At 45.7% G+C, this 23,161-nt stretch overlaps 1 protein-coding gene across 2 annotated transcripts in view; it reads left to right on the forward strand.

The window, feature by feature from the left end:
- Positions 1–23,161, forward strand: part of caps2 (calcyphosine 2) — a 47,997-nt gene that overhangs the window by 4,583 nt on the left and 20,253 nt on the right. For both annotated transcript variants that reach the window (XM_067999304.1, XM_067999305.1), the window contains exons 4-10: positions 1,177–1,222; positions 4,998–5,123; positions 11,531–11,719; positions 12,767–12,889; positions 13,717–13,784; positions 16,003–16,125; positions 19,961–20,035. In XM_067999304.1, the coding sequence (XP_067855405.1) occupies positions 1,177–1,222; positions 4,998–5,123; positions 11,531–11,719; positions 12,767–12,889; positions 13,717–13,784; positions 16,003–16,125; positions 19,961–20,035 (750 nt within the window). The remainder of the gene's footprint in view (positions 1–1,176; positions 1,223–4,997; positions 5,124–11,530; positions 11,720–12,766; positions 12,890–13,716; positions 13,785–16,002; positions 16,126–19,960; positions 20,036–23,161) is intronic.

Below are 23,161 nucleotides of genomic sequence, written 5' to 3' on the forward strand. Positions count from 1 at the left end.
AATCTAGCAGCACTGGAGCTGGTGTATTGGAGCATTGGTGGGGATGTGGGATTTACTGGTGGGGGAAATGGGTTTTGGGGCAGTTGGAATCATGGGCTGGGAGCACTGAGGTGGGAGGTGGAATCAGGAGACCTTGGGTGTGAGGCTGGAAGTACTGAGAGAGAGAGAGAGAGAAGGGCTCGGGGAGGCAACAGGTGCTGGCCAAGAACATGGCACACGCATAGGAGGGGAGCAGGTCAGAGAATACACCAAGAAGCAGTGACTGAGAGAGGGATAGAAGGGCTGGGCAGGAGTGGAACCACAGCACAGTCACTGGAGCCAGAATGTTCTTGTCTTTCCAGAATTACAGTGGGACTTTGGTGATTCTTGAGGTACGATTAAACTGCGACTATCGTGACTCTTGAGTGAAGTTGGTGGAGCAGAGCTGGTGTTTATGCTGAGCAGTCAAAACATGGAGAGGAAGGCATTGAGGGCCCATCTTTGGCATTGCTCTTCTGCGATCCAAGCTGTCAAGTAAATGGGTGGGAACACTTGCAGATAAAATGTTCTTTTTGCAACTGTGAGCTTTGAAGGGCTGACTGCCCATGTGTTAAATAGTTGTTGGTGTATCAAAGAAGGTTTCTAACTCTCGTAAAAGACCATTATTGTCACTTGTGACTTATGGGGCATTTATACTTTTAAAAAAAAAATTTCATTCTGGGGATATGGGCAGTTGCTAGCAAGGCCAGCATTTATTGCCCATTCCCTGTTGCCCCTCGAGAAGGTGATGGCAGGCTGCCTTCTTGAACCATTGCAGTCCGTGTGGTGAAGGTGCTCCAACAGTGCTGTTGGAAAGGGAGTTCCAGCATTTTGCCCCAGCGCCGATGAAGGAATGGCCGATATATGTCCAAGTCGGGATGGTGTGTGACTTGGAGGGGAACTTGGAGGTGATGGTGTTTCCATCCGCCTGCTGCTCTTGTCCTGCTGGGTGGTGGGAGGTCTCGGGTTTGGGAGGTGCTGTTGAAGAATCCTTGGCGAGTTGCTGCAGTGCATCCCGTGGATAGAACACACTGCAGCCACGGTGCGCCGGTGGTGGAGGGAGTGGATTTTTTAAGGTAGTGGAGGGTCTGCCGATCTGTACTCCTGTAACATGCTCTTTCTGGTAAACGTATTGCAGCGTTATTTTCTTCATTTCAGTGTGCCTGTGTTAGACTTGAGGAGACTCGGCGATTCAGACAGCGAGGTGAGCAATGATTCGATTTCTGAAAAAGAATTTTTTAAATGCCATTGTGGTTTCGCAATAGATTAGCAGGAGTCCAGAAATGAGACTGTTTGCTTTTGTTTTTAAAACTTTCCCTAATATGGATTAAAACTACAGCTGTAGTTCCAGAGTCTGCCACTGACCTAAATTCAGATTTTGCCCAACGTTTAAAGAATGCTGGCTTCCTGAAGCATACGCTCTTAATGTTCTGGCTTCATAGACAAAGTAAAAAAGCCTTAACACCAAAATAGAAATGAGCAGATTGTTTCGACAGGAATTTTGCTGTATTACCTGCTTTAATTTTTTTTTCTTGCATGTTTTTGCAACTTTTATGTGTTTCTTCAAACCTGAACACCATGGTTTGTACAGCTAGCACAGATAGGAACAGGAGTAGGCCATTCAGCCCCTCGAGCCCGTTCAACCATTCAATTAGATACCGGCTGATCTGTATCTTAACTCCGTCTTCCCACTTTGGTTCCATTTCCCTTAATATCCTTTGCCTAACAAAAATCTATCAATCTCAGTTTGGAAATTTTCAATTGACCCCCAGCCTCAACAGCTTTTTGGGGGAGAGAGAGTTCCAAATTTCCACTACCCTTGTGTGACACACTTTTAGAATGTTACACCACAGAAACAGGCCATTCAGTGCATCAAGTGTGCACTGGTGTTTTACTCCATAGGTACTGTCTAATCTGATCTCACTCTCCCACTCATTCCCTATGCCTTTTTAATGTTCCGCTTTATAAAAGGAAATCCGTTGCTTGAAAAATACTCATGGACTGCAGCGGTTCAAGAAGGCGGCTCACCACCACCTTCTCGAGGGCAATTGGGGATGGGCAATAAATGCCGGCCTCGCCAGCGACGCCCACATCCCATGAACGTGTTAAGAAAAAAAAACTCTCCTTCAGCAACGGTTTGTGCCTGAGAATTCCGCATTCTAACCACCCCGTGTAAAGATTTTTTTCTCTAGCCACCCTTTTTATTCTTTTTGCCATCATCTTAAATGTGCGTCCTTTCAAATAATCGTAGAAGATTGCGATTTTCAGTTTTCTTCATTAGAGTAATTAAAAATATTGGCCCTATTTCCAATATTGGCTCACTGTCATGGCCAATATTTATCCCTCCGCACAAGCCTCCTCCCACCCTACTTCATCTAACCCTATCAGCATTCCTTTCTCCCTCATGTACTTATCTAGCTTCCCCGATGAATTATTTGTGAAGTGCTGTCGTTCTGTAGGCAAACAGGACAGCCAGTTTGCACGCAGCAAGGTCCCACAAACAGCAAATGAATGAATAGCCAAATAATCTGTTTTTGGTAGTGTTGGCTGAGGGAAGAACATATGGCCAGAACACCGGGAGAACTTCCTGCTCTTTATAGAGTCATAGAGTTATACAGCACGGATAGAGGCCCTTCGGCCCATCGTGTCCGCGCCGGCCATCAGCCCTGTCTACTCTAATCCCATATTCCAGCATTTGGTCCGTAGCCTTGTATGCTATGGCATTTCAAGTGCTCATCCAAATGCTTCTTGAATGTTGTGAGGGTTCCTGCCTCCACAACCCTTTCAGGCAGTGAGTTCCAGACTCCAACCACCCTCTGGGTGAAAAAGTTCTTTCTCAAATCCCCTCTAAACCTCCCGCCTTTTACCTTGAATCTATGTCCCCTTGTTATAGAACCCTCAACGAAGGGAAAAAGCTCCTTAGTATCCATCCTATCTGTGCCCCTCATAATTTTGTACACCTCAATCATGTCCCCCCTCAGCCTCCTCTGCTCCAAGGAAAACAAACCCAATCTTCCCAGTCTCTCTTCATAGCTGAAGCGCTCCAGCCCTGGTAACATCCTGGTGAATCTCCTCTGCACCCTCTCCAAAGCGATCACATCCTTCCTTTGTCGAGTAGTGTCATGAGAACTTTTACCTGAGCAGAGAGACGGAGCCTCGGCTTACTATCTCATCAGGGAGAAGGCCTCTACAACTGTGCTGCATCGAAGTAGACGACAAATTCTAGAACTAGGTGGTATTCGGAGACTCAAAGTATTGGTGGCTACAGAAGAGTGGTGAACTAGGTTGGACATGTAAATAGGACAGAGGGTAAATGATTCATGTTGGTGGATTAGGTTCACTCTAATTGACAGCCTAGATGAAAGCAAAGCCAATGTGTGTACAGGGTCACTGTGCCTATTAGGGTTTGACCTTTTGCTGAATATTACATCCAGTATGAGTATAGGAAATGTGCTCATATCTCAGAAATTTAAAACAAATCCATTTACTATTGTGGTACAGTCCCCACTGCTTAAACCGCCCATGATTAAATCGGGCAAATACCGCAAACCATGAGCCATTACCACGATCGTCGATTATAAAATCGCCACTTACAGCGAGTTAATCGCACCAGTTATTTCGGGCAGAGACAGGTGATCACCTCGTTGAGGTGCAACGTTGTACCTGTAGAACTTCTCGGTTATGGAGCCAGACAGGGTGTTCAGCTGAAGAGAAGCTGGGCGAAGATTGTAGAATCTTACAGCACAGAAGGAGGCCATTCGGCCCATCATGCCCGTACTGGCTCTTTTAAAAGAGCTACTGAATTAGTCCCACTCTTTTTTTCCCTCCACTCCCCAGCTCTGCAAATTTTTCCTTTTGAAAGTCACTATTGAATCTGCTTCCACCGCCCTTTCAGGCAGCGCATTCCAGATCATAACAACTCGCTGCGTAAAATAATTTTTCCTCATCTCTCCTGGTTCTTTTGACATTTATCTTAAATCTGTATCCTCTGGTTACTAACCCTCCTGCCACTGGAATCAGTTTCTCCCTGGCTACCCTATCAAAACCCTTCATAATTTTGAACACCTCTATTAAATCTCCCCTTAACCTTCTCCGCTCTAAGGAGAACAATCCCAGCTTCTCCAGTCTCTCCACATAACTGAAGTCCCTCATCCCTTGGTACCATTCTGGTAAATCGCCTCTGCGCCCACTCTGAGGTTGACTGATCTCTGCAGACAGTATCAGTTATGGAAGGGCAAGTGAGGAGTTCACATTTCTTTGCCATGTCCCGCCAGTGTGAGAATTGCGTGGAACGTTACACGATAACTATGGTGTATATTACACCAGAGAAAAGTACAGGGGGGCCAGAATTATAGAGTGCGGAGTTCCAGCAGTGCCTCCCAGGTACCCGATCAGTGCAGGATGGTTCAGGTATAAAATTCTCATTCTTGTTTTCAAAGCCTTGTTTTCAAATCCTTCCATGGCCTCACCCCTCCCTATCTCTGTAACCTCCTCCAGCCCTACAACCCTCTGAGATCTCTACGCTCCTCCAATTCTGGTCCCTTGCGCATCCCCGATTTTAATCGCTCCACTATTGGCGGCCGTGCCTTCAGTTGCCTAAGCCCTAAGCTCTGGCATTCCCTCCCTAATCCTCTCCGCCTCTCTCTCCGCCTTTAAGACGCTCCTTAAAACCAACCTCTTTGACCAAGCTTTTGATCACCTGTCCTAATATCTCTTTATGTTGCTCCAAATTTTGTTTGATAATCGCTCCTGTGATGCGCCTTGGGATGTTTTACTATGTTAAAGATGCTATATAAATGCAAGTCGTTGTTCTATTCAGCGATGGGGGAGATTAATGTGTTTTGAAGTATAAACCGTTCAACATGTATAGCGGGCAAATCGTGTTAGCACCAACGCTATAATTGTTGTTCAACATAAGAAATACTGAACCTCATTAAGATTCCTATTGAGTAATACCACTGTGAATCGTGTCCTTGCAGAATGATTTATCCTACACACCTGTTACGAAAGGACATCCTCGTTTAGCGTCTCCGGATTCTACCTCGACTGTTAGCTGGGGTACACCCTTACCAGCTCCGTACTCCCCGCACCGGCCCTATCAACAGGTCTGTTTGTTACAGGAAATGGCTGACACGGTGTGCACGTTGCAGTACTTGTTTTTATTTTAAACTGTTCTTAGTGAGCTGTAATGGAATCATAGCATCATACGGCACAGAATGAGGCCATTCAGCCCATTGTGCCTGTGCCGCTTGTTTGAAAGAGCTGTCCGATTAGTTCCATTTCCCCACAGCTATGCAAATTTTTTCTTTTCAAGTATATATGCAATTCCATTTTTAAAATTACTATTGAATCTGCTTCCGCCACCCTTTCAGGCACTGCATTCCAGATCGTAACAACTCGCTGCGTAAAAAAGATTCTCCTTATCTACCGTCTGGTTCTTTTGCCAATTATCTTAAATCTATGTCCTCTAATTACTGACCCTCCTGACAGTGGAAACAGTTTCTCCTTATTTACTCTTATCAAAACCCCCCTCATAATTTTGAACACCTCTATTTAATCTCTCCTCAACCTTCTCTGTTCTAAGGAGAACAATCTCAGCCTCTCTAGTCTCTCCACATAACCAAAGTCTCTCATCCCTGGTACCATTCTAGTAAATCTCCTCTGTACCCTCTCGAAGGCCTTGACATCTTTCCTGAGTGTGGTGCCCAGAATTGGACGCAAGGAATTGGGATAAATTGGATGTCTAGTCCCTGCCTTTCACATGCTGAATTTGCATTCCTGCAGTCTAATGCTGCATTCACCTTACAGCACTGCTGCTAGCAGTATTCCTGACATTAGCGTTGTGGGGTGAAGTAGATGAGATGGTGTGCTGCTCCCACTGAGAACCAACTATAGAGATGATTTGTGCTAGTGCCACTTGGTGGTGGGGGGCAGTGTCACAATCATTAGCAATATAAACATAGAATGATAGAATGGTTACAGCACAAAAGGAGGCCATTTGGCCCATTGAGCCTGTGCGACACTTTGTAAGAGCAGTCCAGTTAGTCCCATTCCCCCGCTCTTTCCCTGTAGCCCTGCAAATTCTTTCCCTTCAAGTATTTATTCAATTCCTTTTTGAAAGCCACGATTGAATCATCTTCCACCATCCCTTCAGGCAGCGCATTCCAGATCATAACTACTCGCTGCGTAAGATTCTCCTCCTCTCCCGTCTGGTTCTTTTGCAATCACCTTAAATTTGTGTCCTCCGGTTCTCGACCCTTCCGCCAATGGGAATAGTTTCTCTTTATTTACTCTATCTAAACCCTTCATGATTTTGAACACCTCTATCTAATCTCCTCTCAACCTTCTCTGCTCTAAGGAGAAAACCCCAGCTTCTCCAGTCTATCCACATAACTGAAGTCCCTCATCCCTGGAACTATTCTAGTAAATCACTTTTGCACCCTCTCTAAAGCCGTCACATCCTTCCTAAAGTGCAGTGCCCAGAATCGGACGCAATACTCCAGCTGTGGCTGAACCAGTGTTTTACAAAGGTTCAACATAACTTCCTTGCTTTTGTACTCCATGGGCTTCATTTTAGCACCTGCTATCGGGTGCGTTCCTTCTGGGGGGGGCTCTGAAAATCGGGGAATCCCTGGGCGGGTTCGGAGCCCGGCTGCAACCCGCCCACTTCCGGGTTCCCCACAGACGCGCTGACGAGCGCGCATAGCCCCCGCATGTGGGAATCCCGCAGGCAATTAAAGCCAGTGGGATGCCACTTAAAAGTATTTACTGAGGTATTTCAGGTCATTAACTGACCTGATTAAGTGAATATGTGAGGAGGGGTGGGATTTTATAGACAACTGGGACTGTTTCCCATACTGGGGGAAACACTCCCAGTTCAAATGGACGTGTTGCAGCTGTCAGCCTGTGGCAGCTGCAAAGGTCCATTTGACAGGTCGGGTGGGGGGAGACCCTCACTCATTGCAGGAGGCCACTCTGTCACTTGGGACAAAGTTTGGCCTCCACCACCCTCCAACTGACAAGAAAATACACCAACTTGCACACTTACCCCGGGGTCCAGAGACATGTACCTACCTTGCGGACCCCATCAGATGTACATCTTCCGGATGGGGGCCGCCATAACTGCAGTCATGACCTCCTCGGAGGGCGAACAGCATCACCGGCCACGCCGTCCACCTCTGACATGTAGTCGTGGACATCGAGGATGCTACCGGGACTTGATGGTTTGACTTACAGGGAGAGGTTAGACAGACTGGGACTTTTTTCCCTGGAGAGTAGGAGGTTAAGGGGTGATCTTATAGAAGTCTATAAAATAATGAGGGGCATAGATAAGGTCGATAGTCAAAATCTTTTCCCAAAGGTAGGGGAGTCTATAACGAGGGGGCACAGATTTAAGGTGAGAGGGGAGAGATACAAAAGGGTCCAGAGGGGCAATTTTTTCACTCAAAGGGTGGTGAGTGTCTGGAACGAGCTGCCAGAGGCAGTAGTAGAGGCGGGTACAATTTTGTCTTTTAAAAAGCATTTGGACAGTTACATGGGTAAGATGGGTATCGAGGGATATGGGCCAAGTGCAGGCAATTGGGACTAGCTTAGTGGTATAAACTGGGCGACATGGACATGTTGGGCCGAAGGGCCTGTTTCCATGTTGTAACTTCTATGATTCTATGATTCTATGATTCTATCTGCAGCCTCCTTCATGCCGAGCGGCTCCCGGTTGGCCCGAGCACCATCTTCTTACCTGTCGCTGTCAAAGTCACTATTGCCCTCAACAACTTCTCCGCATCCTTCCAGGGTGCCACCGGGGACATCGCCGACGTCTCCACAAAAGAGCCCTGCAAATACACCTACACCACTCTGCAGTGACACAATGGGTGTCATCAGTTGTGGGTCTTCATTGTGATCCTCAGGAAAGGGCATTATTGCACAAACCAGACAAGATTCGCAAAGACGTGTCAGTAGTGGTGCCAATATAATATGTGATGTGAGTTGGTCAGAAATTAAATATAAGTAAAAATCATGACAAACCCTCAAACACCCTTGTGCATCCCCTTCATGCTCGCAACACGTTTGCCTTACGCTGCCTACTGCACATATGTGATGCATGCCCTGTGGCTGCAGCACAGGTAGTGGCAGGTTGAGTGAGGCTGACCGTGAAAGAGATGCATGAGAGGGTGAGTATGAGATAGAGCCATGAGATTGTATGAGGATTGGGTTGAGTGGTAGTGGCGGGATGAGTACTAGCGAGGTGAGTAAGTGCAGGTAAGATGAGGATGAGGTTTGAGTGGGTATGAGGGGTGATGTGATAGAGTAGTGTTGGCAGTGCAGAAGGAGATGTGGGGTGGGGGCGGTGATGTGGCAGATGGAGTGTAGGGGAATGAGTAAGTGTACTCACTTTGGCTGACCTACTTAGGTCATTGGAGCGCCTCCTGCACTGTATGCAGGTGGGCGATATGTTGGTGGTACAGGTGACCTTCTCTGCCACCTCGAGCCAGGCCTTCCTGGTGGCAGAGGCAGGCCGCTTCCTCCCGCCCGCCGGGGGGGATGATCTCTGTCCTCCCCCTCCTCCTCACCCCATCTCATGATACCTGGAGTGAGGCATCATTAAACTGGGAGCAGCCTTCCCCCTGGGCTGCTCCATGCTGTAATTTTTTCTATTTGTTGCAGCATCTGTCAGTGGAGGACTGCCCCTTTAAATAGAGCTCCTCCAGCTGACAGACCTTACTGCATGCGCAGTCCGCCCGACGCGCAGATCAGCAGTGGGGAACCCGGAAGACCAGGTAAGTGGATCCAATTAGGCTGCGATCACGCGGGGGGCTGACTAATTTCACCGGGCGCGTTACCCACACGCCCAATAGCCCCCCCCACCGCGAACCCGCAGCCCTGGTAACATCGAGCCCCATGCCTCTATTTATAAAGCCCAGGATCCCTTATGCTTTTTTAACCGCTTTCTCAACCTGTCCTGCCACCTTCAAGATTTGTACACATATACCCCAGGTCTCTCCATAATTGTACCATTTAGTTTATATTGCCTCTCTTCCATTCTTCCTGCCAAAATGTATCACTTCGCACTTCTCTGGGTTAAATTTCATCTGCCCTGTGTCCGCCCATTCCACCAGCCAGTTGCTGTGCTCTTGAAGTCTATTACTATCCTCCTCACTGTTTACTACACTTCCAAGTTTTGTGTCATCTGCAAATTTTGAAATTGTGCCCTGTACACCCAGGTCCAAGTTATTAATATATATCAAAAAAAAATTGGTGCCTTGGGTGCAGGCTGGTGCTGGGGTGAAGCACTGCTTGGCCTGTTTAGATCTTGCCCAAATCTACTGCCATTGGACAAGCCACAGTGACCAAAGTATAGTGCAAAGTACAAATTTAAAACAAATTGTGTGTGTGTGATTTTTCCAAAGCCTAAGGAGACCTGTGCTCTCTTAATTGGAGCTAGCTTTCTGACTTCACATTTCCTCTTTTTTACTTTACGCCTGCTTTGGGACGGACGCGAGCAGGAATTGTGACGAGGAGCTGTTGCTCTGGCCTCTTGACCTCTGCCGCCACTTCCAGAGCTTTCCGCTGGGGGTCACGGCAGACGAGGGTTCGGGTAGGCGTGTGCAAATTATAGGTTGATGGCAGGAAAACGTTCTCCAACGTATTTCCCACCATTAATGCCTTAGCAACACTGGGTGTCGAGAGCGCCATCACATTCCGGACAGTTGTGTAACTAAGGAAACACTTCAGCAGTCAAGGACATTCAGCCACTGATCTTCGGGTAAGCGTTCTCCAAGGCGGCCTTCGAGACACACGACAACGCAAAATCGTCGAGCAGAAATTGATAGCCAAGTTCTGCACCCATGAGGTCGGCCTCAATCGGGATCTTGGGTTCATGTCACGCTACACGTAACCCCACCAGCGAAAAAAAGTTATGTTTTTAATACAACTGGTCATTCTCTCTCTTTCTCTTCCTTTCGGATGTTTCTCTCTCTCTCTCTCTTTGGTTCTGGCCGTTTGTATATTCAGTAGTCTTGTATCTAATGTCTCTCTGTCTGAACACTATTCAATTCCTCTGTCTGATTGCCTTGACAACGGGCAGTTGGAAAGATTATCTGTAATCACCAGGCATTGTTCTCTGTCTATATATGTGGTAAATTTCAAGGAATCCCACACACACCTGACGAAGGAGAAAGCCTCCGAAAGCTTGTGATTTTCAAATAAAACTGTTGGACTATAACCTGGTGTTGTAAGATTCCTTACTAAGGAATTGGAGATAGAATTCCAAAGCAAAACAAAAATTTTTTAGTTAAATTTTATTCAGCTAGCAGGGTGGGAGCCAGATATTTTACCCCCTCTCCTTCCACCCCAACCACGGCAGATGGCCTGACAGCCCCCTGAAATACTGCCAGGAGCCCCCCTCCCACCAATATTCAAGTTAATCTGGCCCCAGAGCAGACACAGTCCAACTTCTACAGAGAAAGGTTATGGGATTCAAGGCAACTGAAATTCCCAAAAATCCCAAAGCTCTCACCCATTTATATAATGTAGGTGGATAAGTGACAGTAAAATAAATGGTTACACCTTTTTAAAGAAAATAATAATGTAGAAATCCATGGTTATATTCAGGTGAAATTCATTTTTGTGAAATTATACTATTTCAGTTGTAATTACCAGAAAATTGGTTGCACAAATATAAAAATTGCATGTGTGATTTTTTTTTTCTTAGCTGGTAGAATCTCTCCAGTGCTCTGGGAGCATATATTCCCGCACTCCCTCCCCTCCCAAGTTTGCACATTGCAGAAACTGGCATAATGATATGGCCTATAATGGAATTAGCTACTATTTATTGAATTGTAACCTTTCAGCTATTTAAATAGGAACAGGAGTAGGCCATTCAGCCCTTGAGCCTGCTCTGCTATTCAATTAAATCATGGCTGATCTGCACCGCAGTTCCATTTTTCCACCTTTGCTCTATATCCCTCGATAGAAAGAAAGATCTTGCATTTATATAGTGCCTTTCACAACCATAGGATGTCCTAAAGTGCTTTACAGCCAATGAAGTGCTTTTGAAGTGTAGTCACTGTTGTAATGTAGGAAATGCAGCTACATGCACACAGCAAGCTCCCACAAACAACAATGTGACAATGACCAGATAATCTGTTTTAGTGATGTTGGTTGAGGGATAAATATTGGCCAGGACACCGGGGAGAACTCCCCTGCTCTTCTTCGAAATAGTGCCGCGGGATCTTTTACATCCACCTGAGAGCGCAGAGGGGGCTTTGGTTTAATGCCTCGTCTTTTACCTAACAACAATCTATCGACCTGAGTCTTGAAAACTACCCAGCATCCGCAGCTTTTTTTTTGGGTGGGGGGGGGTGGTGGGGAGAGGGGAGAGGGGAGGAGAGTGTTCCAAATTTCTGCTACCCTTTGTGTGAAAAGGCGCTTCCTGATTTCGCTCCTGATATTTCTTGCTTCTGGAAATATATCTTTTTTAAAAACAATACTTAATTGAACTGTGTGCATTCAGCCATGTCCGGTGGAAGAGTTGACCGTACCTGAGACTCTGCCTGCCCCTTGTGAGAGGTACAAGCTGAAGTACCAGCAATACGAAGAGGAGATGAAGACGAGTTACAAGCGATACGCCCAGCAAATGGCACAGAAGACCAAAGCAGACCCTTTGCTTCAGCAGCCCCCACCAGTGGTTCTTCAGACGCAGGTACTTGTCTAAGGGGTAGCAAAGAAATGAAGCTTCCCTTTGGCTCAGAGCAGGTTTGCAAAGCTATGACCTCTGGTGAGTTGCCAGGAATTGTGGAGGAGCAGAGAGATTCAGGGTGTCTGTGTACAGAAATCACTATTAACTAGTGGACAATTCAAAAAATAATTAAAAAGGCTAATGGAATGTTAGCCTTCATCTCAAGGGGGCTGGAATGCAAAGGGGTGAAAGTTAAGCTACAGTTACATAAAGCTCTGGTTTGACTCCATCTGGAGTATTGTGTTCAGCTCTGGGCACTGCACCTCAGGAAGGACATATTGGCCTTGGAGGGGGTGCAGCGTAGATTCACCAGGATGATACCAGGGCTAAAAGGATTAAATTATGAGGGCAGGTTGTATAGGCTAGGCTTGTATTCCCTCGAGTATAGAAGATTAAGGGGTGATCTAATTGAGGTGTTTAAGATGATTAAAGGATTCGATAGGATAGATAGAGAGAAACTATTTCCTCTGGTGGGGGAATCCAGAACAAGGAGACATAACCTTAAAATTAGAGCCAGGCTGTTCAGGGGTGATGTCAGGAAGCACTTCTTCACACAAAAGGGTAGTGGAAATCTGGAACTCTCCTCCAAAATGCTGTTGAGGCTTGTTAATTGTATGATTTGTATCAATTAGGGTTAATTGTATTCAGGTGGTGGGTATCGATTGGGGGCTCTCTTGGATCTTTTTTATAGGCAAGCTTATCTAGGGTATGGAGTGTGCAAGAGGAAACTCCGTGAATAAAGGCTTGAAAGTAGCTAAAGACCAGGCTCTAGTATTCTTCCCTTCACCACATGGCTGTCCAGTTTTAACAATGCTGGGGGGTAATTGAAAATGTCAAAATTAAGATTGATAGATTTTTGTTAGGCAAAGGGTATTAAGGGTTTCGGAACCAATGGAGTTGAGGTACAGATCAGCCAGGGTCTAATTGAATGGCGGAACAGGTTCGAGGAGCTCCTGTTCCTATGTTCCCTGGATTGATGTATTTTTTATTAAATTTCTCCACTGTTAAAAGGAACCTCCAGCTGATGAAGTGACTCCCAAGGACCTGACGATTCTCGACGAGAAAGCGATACTACAGCAGTGTTACACCAGCAAACCATACACCCTGCAGCAAAGTATGAGGAAGTTGGAAGCTGTGAGTCGGCTGTTAATTTACTTTTTAAAAAATACTTTTTTTCAATTCTTTAGATCCCCTTGGGTCATATTCCATTTACCAGCCACAAGAGCAAGCACGTCACCTGCTCTCAGGCCCCTGCCCCTGCCTCTGCCTATGTGGTTGTGAGAACCTCCCAGGGTGTCTTGTCATCCACATTTTCCTTGTATCTTGTGGAGAAACACACCCTCTGTTTGGCTATTTTTTTTGAGTCTGAAATTCTTAATTTTTTTCCCTCTTTCCTTCTCTTAACATCATTTTAATAAAGAAAGAAACTGCATTTATATAGCGCCTTTTACGTTCCCGGGACGCCCCAAGGGGTTTACAGCCAACGAATTACTTCTGAAGTGTAGTCGCCGATCTAATGTGAAAGATCCCATGGCACTATTGGAAGAACAGAAGGGTTGTTCGCCCGGCGTCCTGGCCAACATTTATCTCTCAACCAAAACAGATTATCTGGTCACTCATCTCACTGCTGTTTGTGGGAGCTTGCTGTGCATCAATTGGCTGCCGCAATTCCTACATTGCAAAAGTGACTACACTTCAAAAGTACTTAATTGGCTGTAAAAAGCTCGGGGACACCCCAAGGTTGTGAAAGGCGCTGTATCAATGCAGGTTCGTTCTTCCTTTTGAGCAGCCCAGTCTACGGTCCCTATACGGCCGAAGTTCATAAATTTCAGGCAAAGTCCTTGGGCCATTGGAGTAAGGGGCTCACGGTTTAGATGTTCAGATGGTGACGAGCAGGATTCAACACTCGCGCTCGCGGGTCAAAAGAGGTGAGTGTAAAATGATTCTAACTTTGTACGTAGGAGGATCTTGCAGCAGAGAAGAGAAAGCAGGCAGTCGTGGACCAAGTGTTGGCGGATCACCTTTCCAGGTAAGTAAGAGGACTCTCCGATGCCGACTTTCAGAAAGATCCGGGCAGAAAAATCTTTCAGATATAGATAACTATTTCGGGTTTCTGTTCTGCGCCTCATCCACCTTTGATTACTGTGAAAGGGGGCATTTCTGCTGAAAGGTAATTTAATCCTCCTTTTTAAATATATATATACTTGTGATGGTACTTTTGAAAGATGAGTTGTTGAAGTAGCTTTACACTTAGAGCGCTCAAGTTTAAAATGGGTAATGCACATCTCTTGTGTATATGGGAATTGTTTTTTTTGCTGTGCATTGGAGCAGTAACAGCGAGTTTAATATATCTTAGAAATTACTTGTGTTTGTCAGGTGGTTTCATTTCACAACAACAACAACAACAACAACTTCCATTTATATAGAGCCTTTAACACAGTAAAACGTCCCAAGGCTTTTCACAGGAGCGTTATCAGACAAAAATTGATACCGAACTAAAGAAGGTGATATTAGACAGGGTGACCAAAAGCTTGGTCAAAGAGGTAGGTTTTAAGGAGCATCTTAAAGGAAGAGAGAGAGCGAGGCAGAGAGCTTTAGGGAGGGAATTAGGGCCTAGACGGCTGAAGGCACGGCTGCCGATGGTAGGGGGCAAAGGAAGTGAGGGATGGACAAGAGTTGGAGGAACACAGAGTTCTCGGTAACATTCTGCACCTCGTGTAAACTGTTTGTACACGTGCATGCTCACTTTCTAAGAGGAACAACAAAAATGTTAATTGCTGCAATTCTGAAAATAACAAACTGCTGGAATACACAGCAGGTACATCGGCACCTGTAAAGACAGATGGGGGGTCTACACCCGCATCGTTAATCTATTGCGCTTCTATCTCCAGATGCTGATGGACCTGCTGAGTGTTTTTATTTGAGCTTCAGACGTCACGTAAATGTCACCTGCTGGTGGTCCGTACACTGAGCACGTTTCAGGTACCGAGGGATCGCTCTTTCGAACAGAGACGCGATCAATTGGATAAAGTCGAGCAAGAATTGGAAGCTTGTTTTGCTTTGGGTGTTTTTTTAAAAAAAAAGAGACTCACAGATTTGAAACAACACTAGCCTGCAAACTGTACATGGCGATGTTGTTCTCTGTAATGTGTACTTGGGTATTGTCCTGTGTAATACTGTGCAGGTCATTATTGAATAAAAAATGTGTTGGGGGAAATACTTCAGTCTTTCACGATATCGATATTTTGGCTACAAAACCATCAGCCATCTTGGGCCTGTTCTCTGGAACTCTCCTCTTAATTTCTCCCTTTATCTATCTCTCTCTCTCTAGCACTTTTTCTTTTTCTCTCTCTCTCTCTCTCTCTCTCTCTCTCTAGCTCTCTCTCTCTCTCTCTCTCTAGCTCTCTCTCTCTCTCTCTAGCACTCTCTCTCTCTCTCTAGCACTCTCTCTCTCTCTCTCTCTAGCACTCTCTCCCTCTCTCTAGCACTTTTTCTCTCTCTCTCTCACTTTTTCTCTCTCTCTCTCTTTCTCTCTCCAGCACTTTTTCTCTCTCTCTCTCTCTAGCACTTTTTCTCTCTCTCTCCAGCACTTTTTCTTTCTCTCTCTCTCTCTCGCACTTTTTCTCGCACTTTTTCTCTCTCTCTCTCTTGTACTTTTTCTCTCTCTCTCTTGCACTTTTTCTCTCTCTCTCTCGCACTTTTTCTCTCTCTCTCTCGCACTTTTTCTCTCTCTCTCGCACTTTTTCTCTCTCTCTCGCATTTTTTCTCTCTCTCTCGCACTTTTTCTCTCTCTCTTGCACTTTTTCTCTCTCTCTTGCACTTTTTCTCTCTCTCGCACTTTTTCTCTCTCTCGCACTTTGTCTCTCTCTCTCTCGCACTTTGTCTCTCTCTCTCGCACTTTGTCTCTCTCTCTCTCGCACTTTGTCTCTCTCTCTCTCGCACTTTGTCTCTCTCTCTCTCGCACTTTTTCTCTCTCTCTCTCGCACTTTTTCTCTCTCTCTCTCGCACTTTTTCTCTCTCTCTCTCGCACTTTTTCTCTCTCTCTCTCTCTCTCTCGCACTTTTTCTTTCTCTCTCTCTAGCACTTTTTCTCTCTCTCTCCTTCCTGTCTCAGTGTCCATTTTATATTTGGCTATTTGTGAAACACCATTTGAATGTTTCTTTGCATTAAAGGAATTACTCAAATGCAAATTGTTGATATGAATTACCAGCCTTACTGTATTCTGTGATGATTTTCTTCCACAACAGGGCAGTCATCAGTGATCCAGGACAAGATGCAAGCAGTGCTGATCTGAGTCAGCAGCAAACAACACTTCCTGGGCTTGGCTCTGCACCCCTGCGCTTTAGAAATAGAAAACTACATCAAACCAAGTATGTGTTTATGGAATCGTTTAAGACCGAACTCAATTCTTTGTAAATGCAACGATAAACATTACGCATGGTCAGGCGTGGCTCAGTGGGTAGCACTCTCGCCTCTGAGTCAGAAGATTGTGGGATCAAGCCCCACTCCAGAGGCTTGAGCACAAAAATCTAGGCTGACGCTCCCAGTGCAGCACTGTGTGAGTGCTGCACTGTCGGAGGTGCTGTCTTTCGGATGAAACGTTGAACCGAGGCCCCATCTGCCCTCTTGGTTGGACGTAAAAGATCCCATGGCGCTATTTCGAAGAAGAGCAGGGGAGTTCTCCCCAGTGTCCTGACCAATATTTATCCCTCAACCAACATCACTAAAAACAGATTATCTGATCATTGTCACATTGCTATTTGTGGGACCTTGCTGTGCACAAATTGGCTGCCGCATTCCAACAGTGATTACAATTCAAAAGAAAAAGTATTTAATTGGCTATAAAGTGCATTGAGACGTCCTGAGGTCGTGAAAGGCGCCATATAAACGCAAGTCTTTTTTCTATGATTAGTGAGAGGCACAAAGTTCCTACGTCCCTATAAACAAGTAACTGATTTGCTCATATGGATTTTCTCTTCTTGAAACATTTTTAAATTTCCTTCATTTTCCCCCACCCCATTTAAGTTGGAGGGTGATTTATGTTAAGATTGTATCCAATCATTTGGAGGTTACAAATGTGGGCAAAGACACTACACAACCTTCTGAATCAAAGACGAGAGTGCTACCACTGATCCGTGGCTGACACTTTTAGATTGAAAGTACTTTCTCTTGCCAATATTGTTCCTTTTTAAAAACACTACATTGCATTTTCCTGGGCAAATTCTTCTCATTGGGTAAATGGTTTCAATTAAGCAGTGGGTATTCCTGTAAATTTTTTTTTAGTATCCAATTTGCACTTCCACACCAACTTTTATTGAGGTCAGTTAAATCTTTATTATACGTTTCTCATTAACTTTACTACAGCATTGTCGACACTTGCGATTTTATTAATGATTTATTGATTTTTTTTTTGCACTATTCTTTTAATGTGCATGACTGGAGTTGAGAGAGCGCGAAACAATTCTTTGTCTCTTTCGCTCTCTTCTATCCATGTAAATCCTGCACGTTGAAACAATGGTGTAAAATCAATAAGTCATTACCAAAATCGGAAGAACTGAGTAAATATCTGGAAAGGATGCAAAATTCCACAGTTCTCGTGAAAACTTTATGCCCCGGGATTTACACCGACCCTACTTACTTACGGTTGTGAAGTATCGCTGTTACAGGAACGTAAAAGACAGGTGATAGGAAAGGCTTTCAGGCCCACCATTGCTTACTTGCTCCATTAGACGGTGCCACCTCTTGCCATCCTCCCCAATCACCAGTCATGCTAACTCCTGGGGGATGTGAGAAAAAACAGGAAACCCTACGGGTTTCAGAGAAAAATGGGACCATCCTTCCCAACAAGGCATCCTCCTCAGAGGCGGTACAACGAAGGTTCACTAGATTGATTCCTGGGATGAGAGGGTTGTCCTATGAGGAAAGGTTGAGTAGAATGGGCCCATACTCTCTGGAGTTTAGAAGAATGAGAGGTGATCTCATTGAAACATATAAGATTCTGAGGGGGCTTGACAGGGTAGTTGCTGAGAGGTTGTTTCCCCTGGCTGGAGAGTCTAGAACTAGAGGGCATAGTCACAGGATAAGGGGTCGGCCATTTAAGACTGAGATGAGGAGGAATTTCTTCACTCAGAGGGTTGTGAATCTTTGGAATTCGGTACCCCAGAAGGGTGTGGATGCTGAGTCGTTGAGTATATTCAAGGCTGAGATAGATAGATTTTTGGACTCTAGGGGAATCAAGGTGTAAGCGAGGAAAATCTGGAAGGTAAAACAGAACTAACAGACTCGGGTGTTACCCAGATCAATAGTTTATTACGAGTGCACACTGGAGAACAATCTCAGCCACCCCAGCTGGAGACCTCGTTCTCAAAGGAAAAGTGGCAATACAACTTAGTTTATACAGTTTATTAGACAACACCCACTAATTACTAATGGGGGTGTATACATGGAAATATTGATACATCATTGGTTTATAGGGTTAATCAATCAGCTACTAGGCCTGCCCTTTGAACTCGAGTACCCCCTGTGAGAAGCTTATAGGCTGCAGAGGCTTCACTCTAACTTCGCATTCTTGAGCTATCTCTTACCCTTGTTATCACTATAGGGAGGTTTCTTCAGCAGGAACATGGCCTGCTTGACTACAAAGCTCTATTGAATTATGCAGCCAACTGACTCCTTTTCCAGACCATCAGCAGATGTTTCATCAATACGCCTTTGTACTCTTATCAGGAACAGACCCCTTCTAAACATTCCTTAAGTAAAGCTTGGAATGTCCTTGGTCAGCTAAACCTATCTATGTTAGTTTGAAAAGGGCTAACATAGTCAAGTATCCCATGGTGCTTTGTGTTTTGTTTCCAGCCTAACAAGACTGAATGGTACCTCTCAGACTGTTTTATACCGGCGAATTGGGGCCCACCCCTTTATATCCCTTAATGCAAATTTTATCCCTACACAAGGGATATGGAGATTGGGCAGGAAAGTGTAATTGAGGGCGAAGATCAGCCATGATCTTATTGAATGGCGGAGCAGGCTCGAGGGGCCATGTCGCCTACTCCTGCTCCTATTTCTTATGTAAAGAAACTCTATAAGACCACGGTTAGCAATGATGCTTCGCTAACTAACTTGCCCCCGCCCCATAAGTCCCAGTTCCCTTAAGAACATGGGATTGTCCCAATACCAGAAAGGGCTGCTATGCATTGGGCCGGACCCAAAGGTGCAGCGGCAGTTTCTTGACTTCTCCCCCATTCTTCTGGTGTTATAAACAACACACTACTTAAGTTAACACAAAGGAAGAATGCGTCAAAATGCAAGAGGACATTAACAAACTTGCAGAATGGGTGTGTAATTGGCAAATGAATTTCAATATAGATAAGTATGAGGTGGTGCATTTTGGTGGGAAGAATAAGGAGGCCACATACTGCTCGGATAGTAAGAGTCTAAACGGAAAAGAGGAGCAAAGGGATCTAGTGGTACAGATACACAAATCACTAAAAGTAGCGACGCAGGTTAATAAGGCCTTAAAAAGGCAAATCAAACACTGGGGTTCATTTCTAGAGGTATAGAATTGAAAAGCAGAGAAGTTGTGTTAAACTTGAATAGAAACTTGGTTAGACCACACTTGGGAGTACTGTGCACAGTTCTGGTCTCCGTATTATAGAAAGGATGTAGATGCATTGGAGAGGGTGCAAAAAAATATTCACAAGGATGATACCAGAACTGAGAGGATATACTTATCAGGAAAGGCTGAACAGACTGGGACTGTTTTCTCTAGAAAAGAGAGGCTGAGGGGTGACTTGATGGAGGTCTTTGAGATAATGAAAGGGTTTGATAGGGTAGACGTAGAGAAAATATTTCCACCTGTGGGAGGAGTCCAAAACTAGAGGTCATAAATATAAAATAGTCGCTAATAAATCCAATGGGGAATTCAGGAGAAATTTCTTTACCCAGAGAGTGGTTAGAATGTGGAACGTGCTGCTACAAGGAGTAGTTGAGGCAAATAGCATAGATGCATTTAAGGGGAAACTAGATAAGCACATGAGGGAAAAAGGAATAGAAAAGTATCCTGATAGGATTAGATGAAGTAGAGAGGGAGAAGGCTCGTGTGGAGCATAAATGCCAGCATAGACCAGTTGGGCCGAATGGCCTATTTCTGTGCTGTAGTTTTGATGTAACTTGATGCAAGTTTAATGTTTTTTTTTGCCTCAATAGGGTGAAGACAAGTTCAACGTTAACAGAAAATCTGCTCTCAAACAAGCTGCGTTTCGATGCCCGGATTATTTCAAGGTATACTGCAGCCTTATCAAACTTTTCACTGTTGTAACTATATGTGATTAATGGGTTATTTATCTCATTAAACTTTCAGTATTGCTTCTCTTTTAAAATGTTGCAGGGTATGTATTCAATGCCTGGCTTGTGAAACTGCACAACAAATTGCATGTTCTGATATTTTCAGAGAATGTGGAAATATGTGATTTAATTGGAATCAATTAGGAAACAATTGGATGCTGTGTTGGGAGATCTGGATAAATAAACTCGGATGATCGGAATGACCTTCCTTGTCATGAAGGGATGACAATTGTAAACAATTTTACAACACCAAGTTATAGTCCAACAAATTTATTTTAAATTCCACAAGCTTTCGGAGGCTTCCTCCTTCCTCAGGTGAACGGTGTGGAAATGAAATTTTCGAATCCTTCGCATTTGAAAATCACAGAACAATGCCTGGTGATTACTGCCCATTGCCAAGGCAATCACAGTGAGCAGACAGAAAGGTGTCACCTAAAAGGCCACCGAATATATAAACCCCCCCAAAAAAAAGAGAGAGAGAGAGAAGGAAGACAGTCAATGACCCATTATATTAAAAACAGATAACATTTGTTCGCTGGTGGGGTTACGTGTAGTGTGACATGAACCCAAGATCCCGGTTGAGGCCGTCCTCATGGGTGCGGAACTTGGCTATCAATTTCTGCTCGACGATTTTGCGTTGTCGTGTGTCTCGAAGGCCGCCTTGGAGTATGCTTACCCGAACGTCGGTGACTGAATGTCCATGACTGCTGAAGTGTTCCCCGACAGGGAGAGAACCCTCCTGTTTGGCGATTGTTGCATGGTGTCCGTTCATCCGTTGTCGCAGCGTCTGCATGGTCTCGCCAATGTACCATGCTCTGGGGCATCCTTTCCTGCAACGTATGAGGTAGACAATGTTGGCCGAGTCACAGGAGTATGAACCGTGCACCTGGTGGGTGGTGTCCTCTTGTGTGATGGTGGTATCTGTGTCGATGATCTGGCATGTCTTGCAGAGGTTACCGTGGCAGGGTTGTGTGGTGTCGTGGACGCTGTTCTCCTGAAAGCTGGGTAATTTGCTGCGAACGATGGTTTGTTTGAGGTTGGGTGGCTCTTTAAAGGCGAGTAGTGGAGGTGTGGGGATGGCCATAGCGAGGTGTTCGTCATCATTGATGACATGTTGAAGGCTGCGGAGAACATGGCGTAGTTTCTCCGCTCCGGGGAAGTACTGGACGACGAAGGGTACTCTGTTGGTTGCGTCCCGTGTTAGTCTTCTGAGGAGGTCTACGCGATTTTTCGCTGTGGCCCGTCGGAGCTGTCGATCGATGAGTTGCGCATCATATCCCGTTCTTACTAGGGCGTCTTTCAGCGTCTGTAGGTGTCCATCGCGTTCCTCCTCGTCTGAGCAGACCCTGTGTATTCGCAGGGCCTGTCCATAGGGGATGGCCTCTTTGACGTGGTTAGGGTGGAAGCTGGAAAAGTGGAGCATCGTGAGGTTGTCCGTGGGCTTGCGGTAGAGTGAGGTGCTGAGGTGCCCGTCTTTGATGGAGATTCGTGTGCCCAAGAAAGAAACTGATTCTGAGGAGTAGTCCATGGTGAGCTTGATGGTGGGATGGAACTTGTTGATGTTATCGTGTAGTCTCTTTAGTGATTCCTCACCGTGGGTCCATAGAAAGAAAATGTCGTCGATGTATCTGGTGTATAGTGTTGGTTGGAGGTCCTGTGCAGTGAAGAAGTCCTGCTCGAACATGTGCATGGAAATGTTGGCGTATTGGGGTGCGAATTTGGTCCCCATGGCTGTTACGTGTGTTTGGGTAAAGAACTGGTTATTGAAGGTGAAAACATTGTGATCCAGGATGAAGCGGATGAGTTGTAGGAAGGCGTCTGGAGATTGGCTGTTGTTGGTGTTGAGTATTGATGCTGTCGCAGCGATGCCGTCATCGTGGGGGATACTGGTGTAGAGTGCCGAGACGTCCATCGTGGTGAGAAGTGTTCCTGGTTCAACAGGTCCGTGGGTACTGAGTTTTTGTAGAAAGTCTGTAGTGTCGCGACAGAAGCTGGGGGTTCCCTGCACGATGGGTTTCAGGATGCCCTCGATGTATCCAGAGAGGTTCTCACACAGGGTTCCGTTGCCTGATACGATAGGACGTCCGGGTGTGTTGGCTTTGTGTATCTTTGGGAGGCAATAGAAGTCTCCCACGCGGGGAGTACGTGGGATGAGAGTGCGTAGGATGTTTTGAAGGTCTGGATCGAAGGTCTTGATCAGTTTGTTGAGCTGATGGGTGTGTTCTTTGGTCGGGTCTGTGGGTAACCGTCTGTAGTGTTCCTGGTTGTCCAGGAACAGCCATGGGGACCAAATTCGCACCCCAATACGCCAACATTTTCATGCACAACTTCGAGCGGAACTTCTTCACTGCACAGGACCTCCAACCAACACTATACACCAGATACATCGACGACATTTTCTTTCTATGGACCCACGGTGAGGAATCACTAAAGAGACTACACGATAACATCAACAAGTTCCATCCCACCATCAAGCTCACCATGGACTACTCCTCAGAATCAGTTTCTTTCTTGGACACACGAATCTCCATCAAAGACGGGCACCTCAGCACCTCACTCTACCGCAAGCCCACGGACAACCTCACGATGCTCCACTTTTCCAGCTTCCACCCTAACCACGTCAAAGAGGCCATCCCCTATGGACAGGCCCTGCGAATACACAGGGTCTGCTCAGACGAGGAGGAATGCGATGGACACCTACAGACGCTGAAAGACGCCCTAGTAAGAACGGGATATGATGCTCGACTCATCGATCGACAGTTCCGACGGGCCACAGCGAAAAATCGTGTAGACCTCCTCAGAAGACTAACACGGGACGCAACCAACAGAGTACCCTTCGTCGTCCAGTACTTCCCCGGAGCGGAGAAACTACGCCATGTTCTCCGCAGCCTTCAACATGTCATCAATGATGACGAACACCTCGCTATGGCCATCCCCACACCTCCACTACTCGCCTTTAAACAGCCACCCAACCTCAAACAAACCATCGTTCGCAGCAAATTACCCAGCTTTCAGGAGAACAGCGTCCACGACACCACACAACCCTGCCACGGTAACCTCTGC

The sequence above is a fragment of the Heptranchias perlo genome, chromosome 18 (assembly GCF_035084215.1).
Source record: "Heptranchias perlo isolate sHepPer1 chromosome 18, sHepPer1.hap1, whole genome shotgun sequence".
In the NCBI taxonomy this organism is placed as follows: Eukaryota; Metazoa; Chordata; class Chondrichthyes; order Hexanchiformes; family Hexanchidae; genus Heptranchias; species Heptranchias perlo.